At 41.9% G+C, this 19,192-nt stretch overlaps 1 protein-coding gene across 3 annotated transcripts in view; it reads left to right on the forward strand.

The window, feature by feature from the left end:
* LOC139750312 (progestin and adipoQ receptor family member 4) overlaps positions 1-19,192 on the forward strand; it is a 155,804-nt gene that overhangs the window by 120,104 nt on the left and 16,508 nt on the right. Inside the window, exon 4 of one of the 3 annotated variants that reach the window (XM_071664977.1) lies at positions 750-887. The exons of 1 other annotated variant lie outside the window; for it this stretch is intronic. In XM_071664977.1, the coding sequence (XP_071521078.1) occupies positions 750-887 (138 nt within the window). Of the gene's footprint in view, positions 1-749; positions 888-10,116; positions 10,255-19,192 lie in introns of all 3 variants that reach the window. One more of the 3 variants, XM_071664966.1, reaches the window with a different exon arrangement.

Consider the following 19,192-nt stretch of genomic DNA (forward strand, 5'->3'; position numbering starts at 1 on the left):
TGGTTGTTTAGTGAGCCTCCAGGCAGACTGGGTCCGCCCACCTCCTCACCGGAGGTTGGAGAGAGAGAGAGAGAGAAAGTCCCTGGGACTCCACCTCCCACGTCGGGGGGCCAAGTCCCAACGGGACCGGTCCCTCTCACCTCCCTATGAATGAACATTGGTCCACCGGCGAAGCCAGGAGAGTGACACGGCATATTGTATGACTTGAACGAGTCTCCTCCCTGGCAGCAGATGAGTGACTGGAGGATTCCTCCTGTAGAAGATCTACTACTGGGGTGGCTGTGGGGATGTGGTGTTGAGAAGGGCGGCCCTCTGTGTGGTACCAGACACACGCAACCAGACGATTACCAGACGTAGGAGGAACGAAGTTGTTTCTCTTTTGTTTTCCTGAGAATGACTGTTTTTAGTGAGAGAGAGAGAGAGAGAGAGAGAGAGAGAGAGAGAGAGAGAGAGAGAGAGAGAGAGAGAGAGAGAGAGAGAGAGAAGCATTATTCAGCCAACACAGTCACGAATGCCACAAAGTTCCCCTCCTTGTGACATTACCAGATGCAAGATGTTGTTGGTGATGTTCTCTTTAGCGACAAACCATTGCTTTTTCTTTGTCAAACAAAGGTGGTGATCCCAGACCATTGACTGTGTCATGTTTGAGTGGTGGTGTTAGGCCACTGACTGTCATATTAGGGTGGTGGTGGTGTTAGTTGTAGCGTTAGAGGGTGTTAGATGGTGGTAGTGACGGTGTGGTGTTGCAGGCCCTCTCCGCGCGCTGTGCCATGGCCAGACGGCTCTGCTTCTCTCTGGCGGCGGTCATGCAACTTACTGTGCTCTACCTTAGGTCAACGCCCCTCGGGGCTGGCCACCCACAAGCTGTCATTCACTATGTTACGCAGGCAAGTCACCGCCCAACCTCGCTTCCTCTGCATGGTGCTCCCGCTTGACGCTTGACGCTTGGGTATTATCCATGATGGTTGCCTGTAGCTGCCTGATGGTCCGGGCTGAGTGTGAGTGTGTTGACGCTAGACTAACATCCTCGTTCGATCCCCTTGATTGCCTACCCCCATGAAGGAAAGGTTTATTTTGAGCAGCCACGGTGTCTCACTCACTCATACGCGACAGATGGCCGAGTCACACGATTGTGAGACGTCTCATACCGTCCAATCGGATCTGAAGCGAACACAGGAAGTCTTCGATTGGGTTTTAACAGCTGCTCTGTTGACACAGAGTCAACATATATGTATTCAGGAACTCTTACGGTCAAATTTTTTATGGAAGTTCTTCCAGAACGGATTATCAAACATAGTCGGGAATTCTTCAATTCAGTTTTTACGTGGAGTGTGTCGAGATGCACCCAGAAGGCACTCGGGGAACTTCGTGGTTCACTTTTACGAGACTTGTATCGAAACGGATCCAAATCTTAATCAGGAGCCTTTCTCTTAAATTATTTTCGGGGGGGCGTGCGCTGTCCCCAGACGGAGCCAAGATTTTAATCCTGAACTTTGTCGTTAAGTTTGGAGGAAGGTTGTGTCCAGACAAACTTAAAATACACCCAGAACCTCGGTTGCCAGAGTGTTCTTCATCCTTCTCCAAACTGATGACAAGTTGGCGAAGAATCGAAGAATTCTTTACCAAAATCTCCAGATAACTTATTAAACTGAACCATCATAGTTTGGTACACACAGTAATTAACAGTTGGTCGATATAACCTTGTTTCCACCTCTCTTGATCTCTTCCACAAGGTATAAGTGATGGCGTGGGGTACTTCATTTTCAGTCTGACGGGGAAACACAGGTATAATACAGCTTTCGCCCAGTTAGCAAGGTTGATCCTCCGAATGTCTTTGATATTCTAGATTTAGGATCTTCTCGATACCATGCCGGAAAATTCCTGTCAGAATAATGAACGAGTACATGCGAGACATTATTTTTTACTTGCCATTTGCATGAAAATATTTTGTTAGAGTACACTAACGAAATCTTAAGCGTTGTAGCATACTGTACACTTTACTGAGGTACTTCGAGTGGAATAAAAAGATGAAAAAGAAATGTGATAAGTCAGTCGGAAAGCACTTTAAGAGGCTTTGACTAATGGTGTGCGTGGAAGAATTCTGAATGCCGTTAAAAGCTCTCAGTGATGGCAACATTGCATGTGTTGATCTGAGTGAGTGACACCAGGTAAATGTGGGAGCGCGTCAAGGCTGTATGTGTGTGTGTGTGTGTGTGTGTGTGTGTGTGTGTGTGTGTGTGTGTGTGTGTGTGTGTGTGAGGTAGATATTTCATAGGGCGCTGTGCAAGACGAAGGTCAGGTGGGGTGAGCGTGGAATGGAAATCGTTGTTTGCTAATGATCCTGTGGTATTCCTTAGATCACAGGAAGAACTGGGTAGATCGGTAGGCCGGTTCCATCATGAATGAAGAAGGGAGATACTGAAAATCATTGAGAATAAAAGCAAGATATTACATTCTTAAACGGAAAGGAAGCCAGGCTGGAAGGAACTGGAAGTTGTTTTAGGTATTTAGGGATGAAAGTTTCGTCAGTGTGGTGGTGGGAGAGCTGGGGCTGAAAGTAGAATCATGCAAGGGAGAAATACCTGGGTGTGTGCTGAAGGCTCTGGCGAGTAGGAGAAATTGAAAGGGTAGAGCGCACGAGAAGCAGGCATGAAGAAGTACTTGTCCCAGCGATGCTGTGTGGCTGTGAGACTCAGGGTGGGTGGAAAGTAAGTGCAGTAGATATAGATTATAGTTGAGAAATAGGGAGGACTGCTGCTGCACTGAAGAAGATGTGAGGAGATTATGTCGTGTGAAGAAGTCATTAGACTGATATGGTGCTGTAGGAAGGAGGGTAGATGATAACATGGTCAAGATATCATATACCAAGTACAGCAGAAGGCACTTGGAGGAGAGGCGGCCCATGGGAGCAGTATAGTGAGAGAAGTGGTTGGGTCGAGGGATAATGCAACTGAGGATGTTAGATGGAATGATTGGGGATCGGGTGTAATGGAAGCATTATATGTATGCAGCTAACTTAGTTGGAGAAACTGGTCTCGCATAACGAACCCTTTAAGTGGAGAAATAAGAAGCACTTTTTTAATAAGTTCGTGAGGCCATGTTTCATTTTGACTCACGAGGCGCGGGTTGAGAATACGTGTGAGCAAAGCAGCGAACGCTGCGCCCCATGTGATCAAAAATAGAATAATGATAACTGATAAGTAGATGTATCATACCATAGTTCAGAAACAGAATGAAATCATAAAGAGTTAGGTGGAAAAAAAGTCTGCAAAATTGTGAAAATATTCCACATCTTAGAAACGTGCGGCTTCCAGGGTGGATGATGAACCCTCTCGATCCTTAGCCAGGTGTTGGTGAGCTGGGCCAGAGGAACCTCATATACACACGTGGGTCTCTGGTGTGCTCGTGGATCTTTGAAGATCTACTGAAGACCCACTTATCCTCAAGTTGCTCGAGGCCATGTAGGTCCTCGCGGGAGTCTTCAGGGACTTTGGCTTTTAGATAGACTCGTGTGATATCCTCAGGGTTCGACCCCCAGGGATGTATGGGATTTATTGAGGGAGGAGGAGGAGGATGGGGAAACAGGATTTAGATCAGGTGTGCTTCGTTTGAACCATCTCGTCTGGCCTTTCCATCGAGCGGAAGATATAAGAGTAAAATTTCGCATTTTCCTCCCGTGCCACTCATTGTTTTTGACCTTTTTTTTTGTGAAAATAATAAGAATTTTAATCTGTGCCTTTTGGGAAGAGTGGCATCAGTGATGGTCTTGGGCAGTAGCCAAGGCAGTCCAGACACAGAGGAGTCTTAAAGAGCGCCACTCAGCAACAGAAGACAAACACAAAATTAAAAAGAAAAAAAAAATGTATGTGAATAACAGGGACGCCCTCCTGTGTCTCCCGGACTATACAGTGTGGTGGCGTTGCTGGGCTATGTCTGTATTTGGACTATGTTTCTGTCTCACGATTTGCCTGTGTGTATGTCTACACATCTTCCATCTTTTATATTTGACTTTGTGCCTTTATAGCATGCAGAAGGCATTTGCCTTTTAAAGTGTGTGTGTGTGTGTGTGTGTGTGTGTGTGTGTGTGTGTGTGTGTGTGTGTGCGCGCGCGCCTCAACCTGTTTATTGACCAATCCCGAGAGAAAAAGATGAACAGCTTGTGGTGGCCAAGACTCAAACACGAGTGTGTGTGTGTGTCTGTGTCTGTGTGTGTGTGTGTGTGTGTGTGTGTGTGTGTGTGTGTGTGTGTGTGTGCCTCAAGCTTTTGAAATTCTTAATAATTATGAATGTCATCATCTGTGACCAGGACATGTAGTGTGGTTTGTGGGTGTTGGATCACAGCATGTTAGTGCCACATCGAGCACTTAAGTTTAATGTGCACTGCTCGCTATGAGTTTCGTGTGGAGTGTCGAGTGTCGAGTACTTATCATGAATTTCATCATGTCGACAGCCCACCGTAAGTTGTGTGTCGAGTGCTTACTATAATTTTCGCATCAGCAGCTCACTGTAAGTTTCGTGTCGACTGTTCGACTTGCAAGTTTGAAATCAACTTTTTGCTATAAGTTTCATGTCGAATTCTTGCCGTAAGTATCATGTCGAGTGTTACCCACATGTTTCTTGTCGAGTGCTAACTATAAGTTTCATGTCGAATTCTTGCTGTAAGTATCATGTCGAGTGTTATCCATATGTTTCTTGTCGAGTGCTAACCATACGTTTCGTGTCGAGTGTTAACCTTGAGTATTGTGTCGAGTGCTTCTGGTAAGCTTCATGTCGAGTGCTAACCATAAGTTTCTTGTCCACTGCTAATCATTAGATACGAGTCGAGTGCGAACCATAAGTTTCATGTCGAGTGCAAGTTACATGTTGAGTCTTACCCTAAGTTTCATGTCGAATGTTAACCCTAAGTTTCGTGTCCATTGCTAACCATATTTTTCATGTCGAGTGATAACCGTAAATTTCATGTCGAATGTTAACCATACGTTTCATGTCGAGTGGTAGTCATAAGTTTCATGTCGAACGTATACTGTAAGTTTCATATCATATGCTTACCATGTTTCGTGTCGAGTAGTTACTGTAAGTTCCATGTCGAATGATGTGGAATGTTTAATGTCGATTGCTTCTGGCAAGCCCCATGTCGATTGCTTGTCATAAATCGTGTGTCGATTGCTTGTCACAAATCCTGTGTCGAATTATAAGCTGCATATCGAGACCTTTTCTGGAGTACCTGTAAGTTCTTGTCCAGAGCCTGTCGTAAGGTCCGCGTCGAGTTTCTGCAGTACGACCTGTGTCGAGTATCTAAGTTCCGCGTCGAGTGTCTATCGTACTCCCATATCAAAGTGTCTAAGTTTCATGTCGAGTGTCTGTCCCAAGTCCTATGTCGAATGTTTGTCATGAGTATTGTGTCGAATGTTAGTCTAAGTCCCATGTCGAGTGTCAGTCTTAAGTCCCATGTCTTAAGTCCCATGTCGAGGATCTTTCTTAAATCTCATGTCGAGCGGCTGTCTTAAGTATCGTGTCAAGTGTCTGTCCTAACTCCCATGTCGAATATTTGTCGAAGGTTCTTTGTCGAGTGTTTGTCGTGTGGTCCGCATCGAGTGCTTTTTCAAGTTTCGTGTCGAGTAATCGTCTTAAGTTCTCTGTGAATGCTTGTCAAGAGTTCCACGTCGAGTACTCGTACGTTCCAAGTCGAGTACTCGTAAGTTCTATGTCGATTACTTGTCGCAAGTTTCATGTCGAGTGTTTGTCGTAAGTTTCATGTCGAGTGTTTGTCGTAAGTTTCATGTCGAGAACTTGTCGTTAGTTCCGCATCGAGTTCTTGTCAAGTTCCGTTTCGAGTACTGGTCGTAAATTCCTCGTCGAATACTTGTCGTAAGTTCCTTGTCAAGCACTTTTCGGAGGTTGAATTTCGAGTGCTTGTCGTAACTCCCAAGTCAACCACTTGTCATAAGTTCCGTGTTACGTACTCAACGTAAGAAAACTGTAGAAAAATCACTGTGTGTACGACACGCTGGATGACTGTACTCTGCCTCAGTCACACTGTGGACAGCGAGGTACAGATGATGGGTGACTGTACTGGGTCGCCAGCTCTGAATTATTATGTAACGAGTTACATGATGGGTCGACTCCTTTGCACCAGCTAGATTTAAAGACACCTCCCCTTACGGTAAGGTTATATGGTGTTGCTTGAGGACTATATATATATATATATATATATATATATATATATATATATATATATATATATATATATATATATATATATATCGATCGATCGTCTTTGCAAAGAAATATATCAAACGTCAAATTGCCTCAAGGTCCTTTATTTTCTCTCGCTCACTGTTAGTTCATTCTCCACGTAAATCTTCTTGTTATGGCCTGGCCATTTACCAAATGGATTCTCGTTTTCGTTTTATGTCCGCCTCGCCTTTTTTCCACAGCCACCTAAAATGGAATTGGAACGGCGAGGAGTACTTTGGTCGTTTTTCGACATTCGGTATGGAAAAAAATAAATAAATAGATTCGCTCCGAAGTTATAGTACAGAAAAATGATCATTTTAAACCTTTGAATTGTGATATTATTGCTAGTTGAACGACGATACCCAGAGCCTCACCCACCTTAGAAATAAATTCTATATATACCATTTCCTTACCTGCTCCACCACGTCATGGAGTTAGACAGCTGGCGCAGACCCGTTTTCTTTCCGTTTTCATTAAACGAGAGTTTCCAGCTCGGCTCTTTTTTTTTTTTTTTTTTCCTAACCATGATTTTGTATTCCTCTGCTGCTTCTGCATCTTTCATTCTAGATCACCGTATATTGAGCCTTGGTTTTAAAGGCCTCGGCTTTACGACAGGCATGGCTTAAAGCCCGGGTGTAGAGCCATCCGCTCAGAGTATCGATGAAGAATCCTGATGTAGAGCGTGGATTCACAGCCATGGTCTTGGTTTATATAGAGCTCTGGTGTAGAGTCCTGGCGTAGAGGAATGGTTCAGGACATGATAAGAGAGAACTGTCTTAAAAGCTCTACTCTCGGCGGAGAGTTTTAGGGCAGAAGTACCAGGTTATGATATTATAGAGCATAGAGCCCAGGTTTTTGTAAACCATAGATGAGAATTGCGAACTGGAGCTGTGGTTAGAGCTCCTATGGTTTACACTCTTGACTCCAGAAGCAGAGAGCTTCTAGTCTTAGAACCATGGGTCTAGAGCTATGAGTCTAGAGAGCAGCGCAACGTGTGACATAATGCTCTGTGAAGTCTCTGTCTTGCAGAGCTGGGGATGTCACCTATGTGGTCTGTGCCACAGAGCTGCGCATGTCGCCTGTAAGGTCTGTTTTGCACAGCTCGTGAGGTCCTCTTTGAGGGTCTTTTGTTACAGAACTGGGGATGTCCACTGTGAGGTCTGTGCTGCAGACCTGGGATGTCATGATTCATCCCCCGTGACATATGGCTGGACACACACACACACACACACACACACATGACTACTCCCTGACCATGGGTAAGTGTATGCCAGTTCGGCATTAGAATATTTGTTGAACTAAAGGTATTTAAGCTCGGGCCTCTTGGACACTGTATTTGAGGACACTGTTCAGATTCGGCCAGTGAAAGTGAACTGCAGGAAAAGGAGCAGTGACGTCGTGGTATACTGTGTTGTGAGCTGAGTACACACTAGAGTATACTGTGAGCTGAGGACACCAAGATGGCTCGGCGTTACGGATGAGGTTAATCATGGACTCACATCACACTAATTGAGAAAATGTCGTCCTCGTCACACGTCATGTTGGTGGGGAAGAATCGATCGGTTGGTGCTGGTCGGAGATCGAACCCAGGAACGGTGGAAGGGTGTCGACGCCTCCTCCATCTTGTACGTGTACCGGCAAGCAGCTGACAGTCTGGAGGTGCTGCCGGACAAAACACAGTTTGGTCCATGGAACAGTTACTGACGTGGAGGATGTATACAGTGGGCTCGAAGCAACAGAAATCATCGGTCGGTCGTCAGTAGGTTGTCCTCCAGGCAACAGGTGTTCAGCTAGTCAGCCGGTATGCTCATCTAGCCAAGAGGTCCTCATCTGTTCAGCAGGTGCCCATTTAGGCAAGAGGTCCTAATCGAATCACCAGTCGCTGATCTTAGTGAAGGGGGGCTCATCTGGTCAACAGGCGTTCATCCGGTATGTCAAACATTTCAGTCCCTTATCCTTTGAAATTATCAGAATTCGCGAGGATTGTGAATGAGACGCTGGGAGTATGAGGGGGGGGGTCGGATGGTGGGTAATGAGAGGTATGTAGATGGTGAGTCACGGGGGTAGAGGTTCTTGACTGTCGTATGGAGCTGAGAGATTTTCTAATTACTGTCGTACGTCCCTGAGAAATTTCTACCTTCTGTCGTATGTAACCGAGAACGTTGTAAGATGTCATATGTAACAAGGAACGTTTTAACTTCTCCCATCGATGGCTGACCTCGATCTGATCTAACATTATACACGTGTGCGTAACTACCAAGATTGTTTAGATACTACGGCGATGTACGAGTGGGGAGGTCGTTACTACGGTGGTGGGTGGTTGGCATATGGTGCTTGACGGATGTGTGGCACAGTCCACCTACACCACTGTAGACTGTCACGGACTAAGTCACGGCTGGATTCTGTTGGCATCTTTTTGTTACATTTCGTTGGTCTTTGATTTGTGCCTTTACTGTAATATATATATATATATATATATATATATATATATATATATATATATATATATATATATATATATATATATATATATATATATATATATTACGTCATCATTGCGTTTTTCTTCTATTTTTACGTACAATCAGAGGTGCTTATGAGTTCGCCCCATCAGGCAATGATTTTTATTTCATGTATCACAACTTTGTTTTACCAAATGTTTCACACGAAAAAGAAAATTATTTTTACCTTTCCGTTTTCTACGCTTTGCGGATCGATTTTCTAGACATTGTTTTCGTTTCTTTATTGATTTTGATTTTCCTCAGAGACACCAGAACTGCATGCGTCTGTTTTGTTTTTGACTTTTATGGTTAAGTCTCTCCGTTTTTGTCTTCTGTTTGTAGGTTGTGAATACACTGCTTTCTCTGTAGATGTTCTTGCGTATTCTTTGACAACTTGATTGAACCATCCCGTTTAGGATTCGGGAGATATATGCTAATGTAAGGTACTACCTGTAAACTTCTAGGTGTAGTATTGCCAGACTAGGGGATGTAGGACGGGCGTAGAAGGTGCAAGTAGTAAGTTCATAACTGGGGGAGAATAGTAATCCCCTGAAATTCATATGATAAAGACGTGGCGTTACGAGTCTTGAGCATGACGGTACGATACTTGGGTACGGTAGCATAACTCAAGGGCCTTACCTCTGTGCCCAGTATTTCAATGAATATATTGAATATGGATGAATCATATCGTTATGCCATGATCAAGCATAGTGCCGTCAATTCCGTCATGCTTAAGCGTAGTACCTTCATGCTCAAAAGGCTGTAGAAATAACCTGTTGTTCTATGAGACAATAATCCTCTCACTGTTTTATATATATATATATATATATATATATATATATATATATATATATATATATATATATATATATATATATATATATATATATATATACTTTCCTACTCTGTGTATCAACTTCCTACCCCTGAGTAGACTACAGTAGGGTAGAGAATACAACTTTTGGAGTGTGTATGTGTGCGTGTATGTGTGTAAGGTAGAGCTACCTCAAGTGGATCTTGGCTGGCTCGTTACCACAGTGTCACGCCAAGATCTCACGTAGGTTAGCCAATTCCGCGAACAACGCACTCGCTGCGTATGCGTCCAGAAGTCTGCGAAGCCTAGTAGCCAAAATATTAGTGGATTACCACAACCCGTTGAAACATGAGGGTGTAGAATTAGATGTAAATATAGATCAATTCTCATAGACATTATATGAGCAATTTCTTTATTTTGCTTTCTGATGATTAACGAGTACGCTGGAGGCTTCCTTCCTTGCCACCCCCTGAACGCATGCGCAGACGTTGTCTCGGAAGAGTTGTTACCCATCGTTGTTTGGTTGTGGTGTTACCGGACGGGTTGTGTATCGCCCCCTTCTAGGCCTCCCACGCACGCAACCCCTGGGAACGTCGATTCTGCTTCACGCTGCCCTTCCTCATGCGGGCCGCCTCCGCCACCCTGCGGGTCACACCATGGGGTGGCGGCCATCCAGACGCCTTCAGCCACATCATCCTCCAGGTAACAATGGGCCCTGCTACCCGGGCACCACACTCTTCTCATAAACCGCCACTTGTCTCCCGCCAACTTACAGGTACTACTTCCCCAAACAGGTGCTTGATACACCATCAACATGTCCCAAAAGGAGGCACCATACCTTGTACCCCAGGTATACCATGTACCTGCAAATAAGACATCCGAACCAGGTGCCGTGGACAGGCACGCTGACAGGGTCTGTAGGTATCATTTTGTCCCATACAGGCTCTGGAGAGAGGTCTGCTGGTACCTCAGTGTTATGTACAATCTCCTCACCCATGGCCTCCACAGAACACATCACCTTCAGGTGTTTTGAAAGCTTTCAGGCGCCCCTTGGAAGCTCTCTAGCTCCAATTAAAACCACTCACGTATCCTTGTATATCACCTTCTACAGGTTCCTCCTTGTATTATTCTACAGCGTTCTTCCTTTTATAACAATTTATACACGTACCTCTTTGTATAACACCATTTACAGATATATTAGAGTCCTGCTGCAGTCATGGTTCACAAGTACAATCTACTAAGTACCTCAGTAGTTATATATATATATATATATATATATATATATATATATATATATATATATATATATATATATATATATTGCCTTGTTTACATTTGGAATGGAAGAATCATATCCTGTTGTCTCGTTAGCTTTTCTCCCGTCACCTCTCTTCAGCCATCCCTTTACACCACATGATGCTGCTTTCTCTCTGGTTTTATAAGCAGTCCGCACATGTTCCTGGGCCTGAAGCATGCGTCTGGCTGCTGCCTCGCACAGTTTCTGAGTGGAGACCGGCCACTCGAGGATTAACTTATTATAACTACTACTACCCTGAGCAGCAAAGCTGTTGAATCTCGTCTTCCTTTCGTCTCTCCCTCTTTCTACCTTTGAGAGTAAGGTCTACAAACACCAGCCGGAGCCCTGATTAATTTCTATAATGTAGAGGGTAAAGAAATTTTGAGCCAGATATCTTCAAAACTGGGAGACTCGAGATCTGCACAAACACCGCCGGTAGAGCAGATAATGATGGAAGGGATTAGCATTGGAGATTTTTCAGTGCAGAGGAGAGGCATTCAGTGCAGAGGAGAGGCAGCCTTGGATAATTTGGGTTTCATGGAGATCAATAGCGTAAGTAGACAGATGGTGTTCTGTGGAGGATAGGCTGAACCTGAGACTGGGAGTGTTGCAGAAATGGATGGAGAAATTACCGGGTATAGCTATGAGTAGTACGGGCAGAGGCGAGGTAAGTCGTTGTCACTTTATGACCATTATGACCAAGATGTTGTTGTAACAATGAACCATCCAGCTCTCCTGGACTGGTGGCATGAGTCTGACTCTGCAACAGATAGTTTGCATAAGTTCATTGTGTTTGTTTTCATATGTGTATATGTGACTCAGGAATATGCTGGTAGCAGCCACATTGAAAATGAGACACAAAGATCCGAGCGCTTTCGTGATAATTCACACATTCTGGGATAGAGAGATAATGAACATTATCCCAATATCCCTGAAGATGTGAATTGTTACTAAAGCACTCGATTCTTTGTGTTTCATTTTCCCAGTGCATATCAGCATATGTGTATATGTGTGTGTGTGTGTGTGTGTAATTACCTATTACCTACTTGTATTGTAAATGTGGGAGTCTTACACTAGTGGGGCCCCATCACTTGAACATTCTCTTCTGTCACGTTTTTTTAAAAGTGTGTGCAGTCTACACATACTGTTCTCATTCAGTTATTCATTCATCCACTTAGTACTCTTATACTATGAAAGTTCTTAAACTTGTGTGCAGCCTACACATACTTTATTCCCATTCAATTTATTCATTCATCCACTAAACTTGTGTGCTGCCTACACATACTGTATTCCCATTCAATTTATTCATTCATCCACTTAGTACTCTTATACTATAAAAGTGCTTAAACTGGTGTGCTGCCTACACGTACTGTATTCCCATTCAGTTTATTCATTCATCCACTACTCTTATACTATGAGAGTGCTTCTTTAATTCGTATTATGTGTTCTGACTGTCCTGTCCTTGCATCTTTTTAAGAACTATGCACTATCTACATCATCATCATCTAGCTAATTCAGAAACTTAAAGGTTATTACCAGGTCACTCTTCGGTCTTCTCTCTTGTGTGGTGGGGAAATTTAAGGCCTCTAGACTGTACCTGTAACCAAGCTATCTTGATTCCATGACTGTCTTTGTTGACTCTCTCTAGACCATCTCTGTTAGTAGTTTGTTCTGTTTATGGTGTGCCGACCTGACTTGAGAAGTATGTTCTTGTCATAACCATATGTAGGATGTGAACAACTTGATGATTTTTTCTTGAGTATATTCTTGAACGATCTTCTAATTTTTACCAGCAGACAATTCGTCTGTTTTACTGTTCTGAGATGGGACTATGTGACGGTTAATATCGACCCCCATGCTCTCTCACACACAGATTCTTAAGTTTAAAAGCATTTATATTGTGGAGACTAATATGAACTAGCATTACCAGGGTGGGAGAGGGGATAAAGTCTTAGAATGTGTATCGGTAAACAGAAGTTATATATTCAGGCTGCTAAAACAACTTGACCCATATAAAGCACCATGGTCCTATTGAAGTCTCCCGAGACATGATGAAATAATGTGCAGATGCACTTGCTATACAAACAGGAATGTTGTTTAGCATGTCATCAATGGAGGGCATAGTTCCAAAGATGTAGACAAGGGCAAATGTTCTGCATGTATTTAAGAAAGAGGATTGGGAAACCACTAAACTACAGGCCAGTCGTACTAATATATGTGGTTTGTAAAACATTGGAAAATATAATCAGAAAGCAGATGTATGACTTCTCACAAAAGAGAAACTTTCTAAGAAACAATATGGTTTTAGGGAAAGGGAGTCATGCATAATCAATCTTTTAGACTTTTATGAGAGGGTGAACTCCACATTAGATCAATGAGAGACTGCCAGAAAGCCTTGGGCACAGTTCTTCTTCAAAGGTCAATTAAAAAGCTAAATCTACAGACAGGAATAAAGGGTGGTTGCCTTCACTGTATAGGACATTTTTTATGGAAGGGAACAAAAAACACAGACAGGAGATTCATCCTCAGAGTGGGCTGGGGCTAGAAGTGGTATGCCACAGGGCTTTCTTGGGCTCACTGCCATTCTTAGTGTATGTAAAGGACTTGCCTGACAGATTAGAATCATATCAAAATATGGTTTCAAACAATGCCAGGGCCATAAGAGAAATAAAGGTATGATGATTCCATCAACTTACAGGGGTACCTGAACAAACTCCAGAGTTGTTTAGGTTAGGGTAGGATGAATGGGCAATGAGATTCAATCCTGGAAAGTGCAAGATGAGGGTGGGACATAGGGAAAGAAGGCTTTAGTATGATTATTTCCTTGTAGATAGTAAATTACAGGAATCTGTAAGTTAAAGAGATATGGGGCCGACATTGTGCCTAATCTATTGCCAGAGCTACACAGTAGAATTATAAAAGAGGCAAAGTGTCTGCTGGCAAATATAAAAATCACATTCAAACATATGGACAAGGATGTTTGTAAAATTATTCAAGACATGTATTAGACCAAAATTTGATTATGCCTCATTGGTCTAGTAACTGCACTCAGTGAAGCACATAGAGATGATTGAGAGGACACAGAAAAGAGCAACTAAGATGGTGCATGAATTAAGAGAATTGACCTACAGTGATAGGCTGAGGGCCTCAAAGCTGTCCACTGGGGAGATGAGAGGGAAGGGGGGATCCTGATAGCCCTCTAAGTTAGCTGGATGATACTGATAGGGAACAGGTATTCAAGTGATAGAGCACCAGAGTAACAAGTGGTATGACAAAAAACTGGGTAGATAGCAAGTTGGAAAGTACGTTAAGAAGTACTGGTTAAATGGTTAGAGTAAACTAACCAATGAGACAGTGAATGCTAGCAGTTTACAAAGGTTTAAAAGGCTTTTTCAAAGCAAAGAAAGATCAGGAGATAGGGGCTGCAAGAGTGTAGAACTCTTTCCCCATACTGTACATGTAGATAAATACAAATAGGCAATGACAGGGTTGAAATATGGGGTTCTGAAATGGAACAGAGGGAAACAAATGATGCTTGGTAAAGATATAGTAAGAATTTGCATTTTAGCATGATGATTAGAATTAATAGGGTTACTGGTTCCCCGCTCTTAGATGCTGTGCAGGTCAGAACTGAGGGAGGAAATATGATTAATTTGAGAAAGGGAAAGAGGATTAGAAAGAAGAGGGGAGGGAAAGTGAGTTGAAGTATGTAAAGTGGAATTATCAGCATAAGGGTTGATAGAGGAAGAATTAGAAGAGCAATCATTTATTGAGAGAAGAAAGACAGTAGGCATAGGACAGAACCCTGGAAAACACAACTGTTGTTAGGTTAGGAGGAAGAAGTCACTCCATTAATGGCTACTACAATGGAACAGCCAGAGAGGAAATTATGCATCAAAGAACAGAGGGAAGCAGAAAACCAATGGAAGAGAGTTTAGAAAGGAGAGACATATGTCAAACCCTATTAAATGCTTTTGAGATGCTGAGGGGTATGACAAAAGTTTTAACTAAGATCCTTGAGAGGGGAGGACCAGAGGTGAACACAGAAGAGAAAATAATCAGCAGACCAAATACTGCCAAATCCATGCTGGTGATGAGATAGAAGGGAATGGGGTTCTAAATGTTTGAGGAAGTGGGAGTAAAGGAGGTTAAGGTAGTGAGAACAATGGGACAGTAGTGAGTAGAATGAGTTATTATGGTCTCATTTCTCAGGGATGGGCTGCACCAAGGCATGCTTCCAAGCAGAAGAGAAAGACTAGTTTTTTAGACAGAAATAGGTAAGCAGGGATTGGTGACAGCTCAGAGGCACAATCCTTTAGAACTTGAGGATGTATGCTACGTGAGCCATATGCTTTGTCCACTTGGAGCTGGGAGAGGCCAGCCCCTTGGGGAAGATGAACAGCTGTGTGGACTGTGAACCAGCTACCACAACCAGGAGCTGGGTGGTCTGTGAACCAGCTACCACAACCAGGATTTGAACCTATTCAGATTTGATCCCAGGCGATCCTCACAAGTTTAGCTAACTGCTAAACTTGGGAGGAGAGGACTGATGTTATCTACTTGAGAACTCCCACCTTTTATCTTTGCATTTTTAGCTGGTAGGCTTTTGAATATTCCCAGTGCCCTTCCCATTTACTCACTTCCTGTTTTGTTTCACATATTCCCTTATGCTTATTTCATTTACGATGGGGGGGGGGGGGATCAAGGGCTTCCATTTTCTCTATCTATCTCTTTCACCAATTCTGGTGTGACTCAGTTTGCATTCTTTTGACCACTGAATGCATTTATATGACTCTTTAAGAAAGGAGACCAGACTGTTGAAGTATATCCAGCTTGGGTCGAATTTTCCTCATGTATACCTTAAGCATCTCATCTTCCCATATATTGTTAGCTTTTATTGCTACAAAACTTAGCTGATTGTGTGTTCATGTCTGTTTAAAGTTTTTGTTTCATACCCTGACTGACAATTTTTTCTATCTGCTTCTTAGTATTTATGTTTTAAACAAGTGGGTTTATTTGTAAGTACTGTATTAGAAGGCATTTTTGATGCTTAACAATACATTTTGCCTCCCATGCAATACATTTATGTACATAATGTTCTGGAGACAAGATTGGCGTGCTATCACTTCCTAGGTTCTCTCAGAATTGATTCTCCCAATATGATACTTATGGTCTTTCCTGTTTAGCCCCATAACCTTTCGCTTTCCCATCTTCATGACTACATTTTCAAGGATTACTTCATTTTTCTGACTATTGCTCCATTTTGCATAGTCTTTTTAGTACTATTCCTGTTAATTCATACTTCCTTCATGATTTTAGCTTACCAGAAAACATATTGAGGTAATGATTTTACTTTGTTGGAGTATTCATTACATTTATCAGAAACAGTAGCGGTCCCTGAAGGATCATACTTGTTACCTTATCCAAACTGAAAAAGCTTCCCAGACATGTATATATGTGTCATATTTTATAATTATTACTGGTATATGTGATTATACATTTCTGTTTGGCTAAGTGTGCAAATGCATATGTTTAATTATGAGCCCTTTGCACTTAAGGAGGCCTATCTTATTTCTCCACAGTAAGCTTTCAAATTTTTAGATTTTATCAGAATTTACTTCAACTAGATTTAGTTCATTCCACACCTTTACAGCCCTTTAACTGCTGTTTCGTTTTCTGCTTGACTCCTTTTTTGGTCAACTCTGATATGTATTATGCTACACGCAAATGGAAGTATTTGTAAGTGCATGAAGAACTAGGTTAGATCAAAGGCCATCTTGAGCTGCTCATTCATCCTCACAACACCCCAATCTTTTTTACACTCTCATCTCTACTACATCCTTGACATCACTAGTCTTTGGCCTGATCCTATGGGTCAGGTCAGGTTGAAAAGTAAGTACAAGAAATATATCAAGCTCATTCTGTTTCCCTGCTACAGAGAAAGATATAAAATTTCTATTCTGTAACGCTTTTCAGTTGATTTTGAACTCTTACCTGTGCAATGATGGTTGTGGTATAATCTTTATTGAAATGCAAATATTTAAACTCATGATTATAATAATGATAATAATAATAAAATAATAATGATGATAATAATAATGATAATGATGATAATAGTAACAATGATGATAATGATTATAATGATAATAGTAATGATAATGATAATATCATGATAGTAATTTTCTATAATTGTAAAGATTTTCAATGTATGTATTGCGTATGATAAAGTGCCTGAAGATTGTTGGAATGCATGTAAAGGGCCATTATATAAAGGCACGAGGGATAAACAACACTTGGCAATACCTAACTTGGATAACACATTCTTTGCAACTCTAGTTTTCCTTGCCTTTTGACAAAATGTAAGAGCAACTGAGTTAGTAGGTAGGAATGTTAGACAGGAGCAATAGGTAGAAACATTAGGTTGAAGTAGTAGGTAGGAGCATTAGCTGGGAGCATTAGGTAGAAGTAATAGGCTGTAACATTAGGCAGGATTATGAGTTAAACACATGAGGTAGAAGTATTTGTTAGGAACATTTGGTAGAACCTCTGATACCACTGCGCTAGAGTTGTCTCAGTGGGCGGCTAAGGCTAAGAAGTGGCAACGGAATTAAGCATTTATGGAAACTCTTCCTGTGGCCACCCACATGAGAGCGTTCCTAAAGGGAACAGGCATCATAGAAGAGAATATCCTATGATAAAGGCAAATGTTCAAGCTACAGAGTTATATGTTTGATGAGTGTACTTGATAAGTTGTATAGAGGGGTATTGATTCAAGGGGCAGGTTGGGGAGGAACAGTGTGGTTTCAGAAGTGGTAGAGGATGTTTGGATCAGGTGATTGCTTTGAAGAATGTGTGTGAGAAATGCTTACAGAAACACAAGGATTTGTATGTGGCATTTATGGATCTGGAGAAAGCATTTGATAGGCCTTAAGAATATATGGTGTGGGAGGAAAGCTGCTAGAAGCAGTGAGATTTTATTAAGAGTGTAAGGCATGTGTATGAGTAGGAAGAGAGGAGAGTGAATGATTCCAAGTGAAGATTGGTCCTTGGCACAGTGTGTAATATCACTATGGTTGTTCAGTTTGTTTATGAATAGGGGTGGTGGGAGAGGTAAATGTGATAGTCATGAGGAGAGGAGTGAATATGCAGTCTGTCGGGATAAGAGGGCCAGGGAAGTAGTCAGATGTTGTTTGCTGCTGATTCAGCGCTGGTGGCAGATTTGATTGAAAAACTGCAGAAGTTGGTGAGTGAGTTTTGAAGTGCATAGAAGGAGGAAATTGAGAGTAAATGTGAATATAAGCAAGTTCATTAGGTTTAGCAGGGTTGAGGGACAGGTTAGGTGGGGTGTTTGTTTGGTAATAAAAAGAGTGTAGTTGATAGAGCTGAAGACAGTGTGCTGAAATGGCTTGGACTTTTAGAGAGAATGAGTAGGTTAAAGTTGACAAACAGGATATGAGTGCCAGAAGTGAAGGGAAAAAGGTGAATGGGGAGATCAAATTGGAGATGGAGGGATGGAGTAATAAAGATTTCGAGTGATTGGTACTTGAATATGCTGGAGGATGAAAGGCATACACGGGATAGTGGGATTTATAAAGATGTGGTATACTGGGGTTGATGTGCTGTCAATGGGCTTAACTAGGGTATGTAAAGCATCCTGGGTAAACCATCAAAAGGTTTGTAGGGCCTACTTGTGGATAGGGAACTATTATTTCAGTGCATTACACATGACAGTTAGAGAATAGATATGAGTGAATGCAATCCTTTCTTCATTTGTCCCTATGTTTACATCGCTAACAAGGGAGACAGGAATCAAGTATGAAAAAACAGAAAATAAGATTAATGATTATTAGTATTATTGTTTTTATTGAATTTTTTTTTTTATTATATTTGATCGCCTTTTCCTGCATCAGCGAGGTAGCGCTAGGAAACGGACTAAGAACTGCCCAACCACTCATATATATATATATATATATATATATATATATATATATATATATATATATATATATATATATATATATATATATATATTTCTTATGAGTCCACAGGGAAAATGAAACACGAAAAGTTCCCAAGTGCACTTTCGTATGATAATCACATCATCAGGGGAGACATAAGAGAGAAATATAACAGTCAGTTGATATACATCGAAGAGACAAAGCTAGGACGCCATTTGGTAAACATGTGAATCACATGTTTACCAAATGGCGTCCTAGCTTCGTCTCTTCGATGTACATCAACTGACCGTTATATTTCTTTCTTGTGTCTCCCCTGATGATGTGATTATTACACGAAAGTGCACTTGGGAACTTTTCGAGTTTCATTTTCCCCGTGGACTCATAA

This window comes from Panulirus ornatus, chromosome 1 (genome assembly GCF_036320965.1).
Source record: "Panulirus ornatus isolate Po-2019 chromosome 1, ASM3632096v1, whole genome shotgun sequence".
Taxonomy (NCBI): Eukaryota; Metazoa; Arthropoda; class Malacostraca; order Decapoda; family Palinuridae; genus Panulirus; species Panulirus ornatus.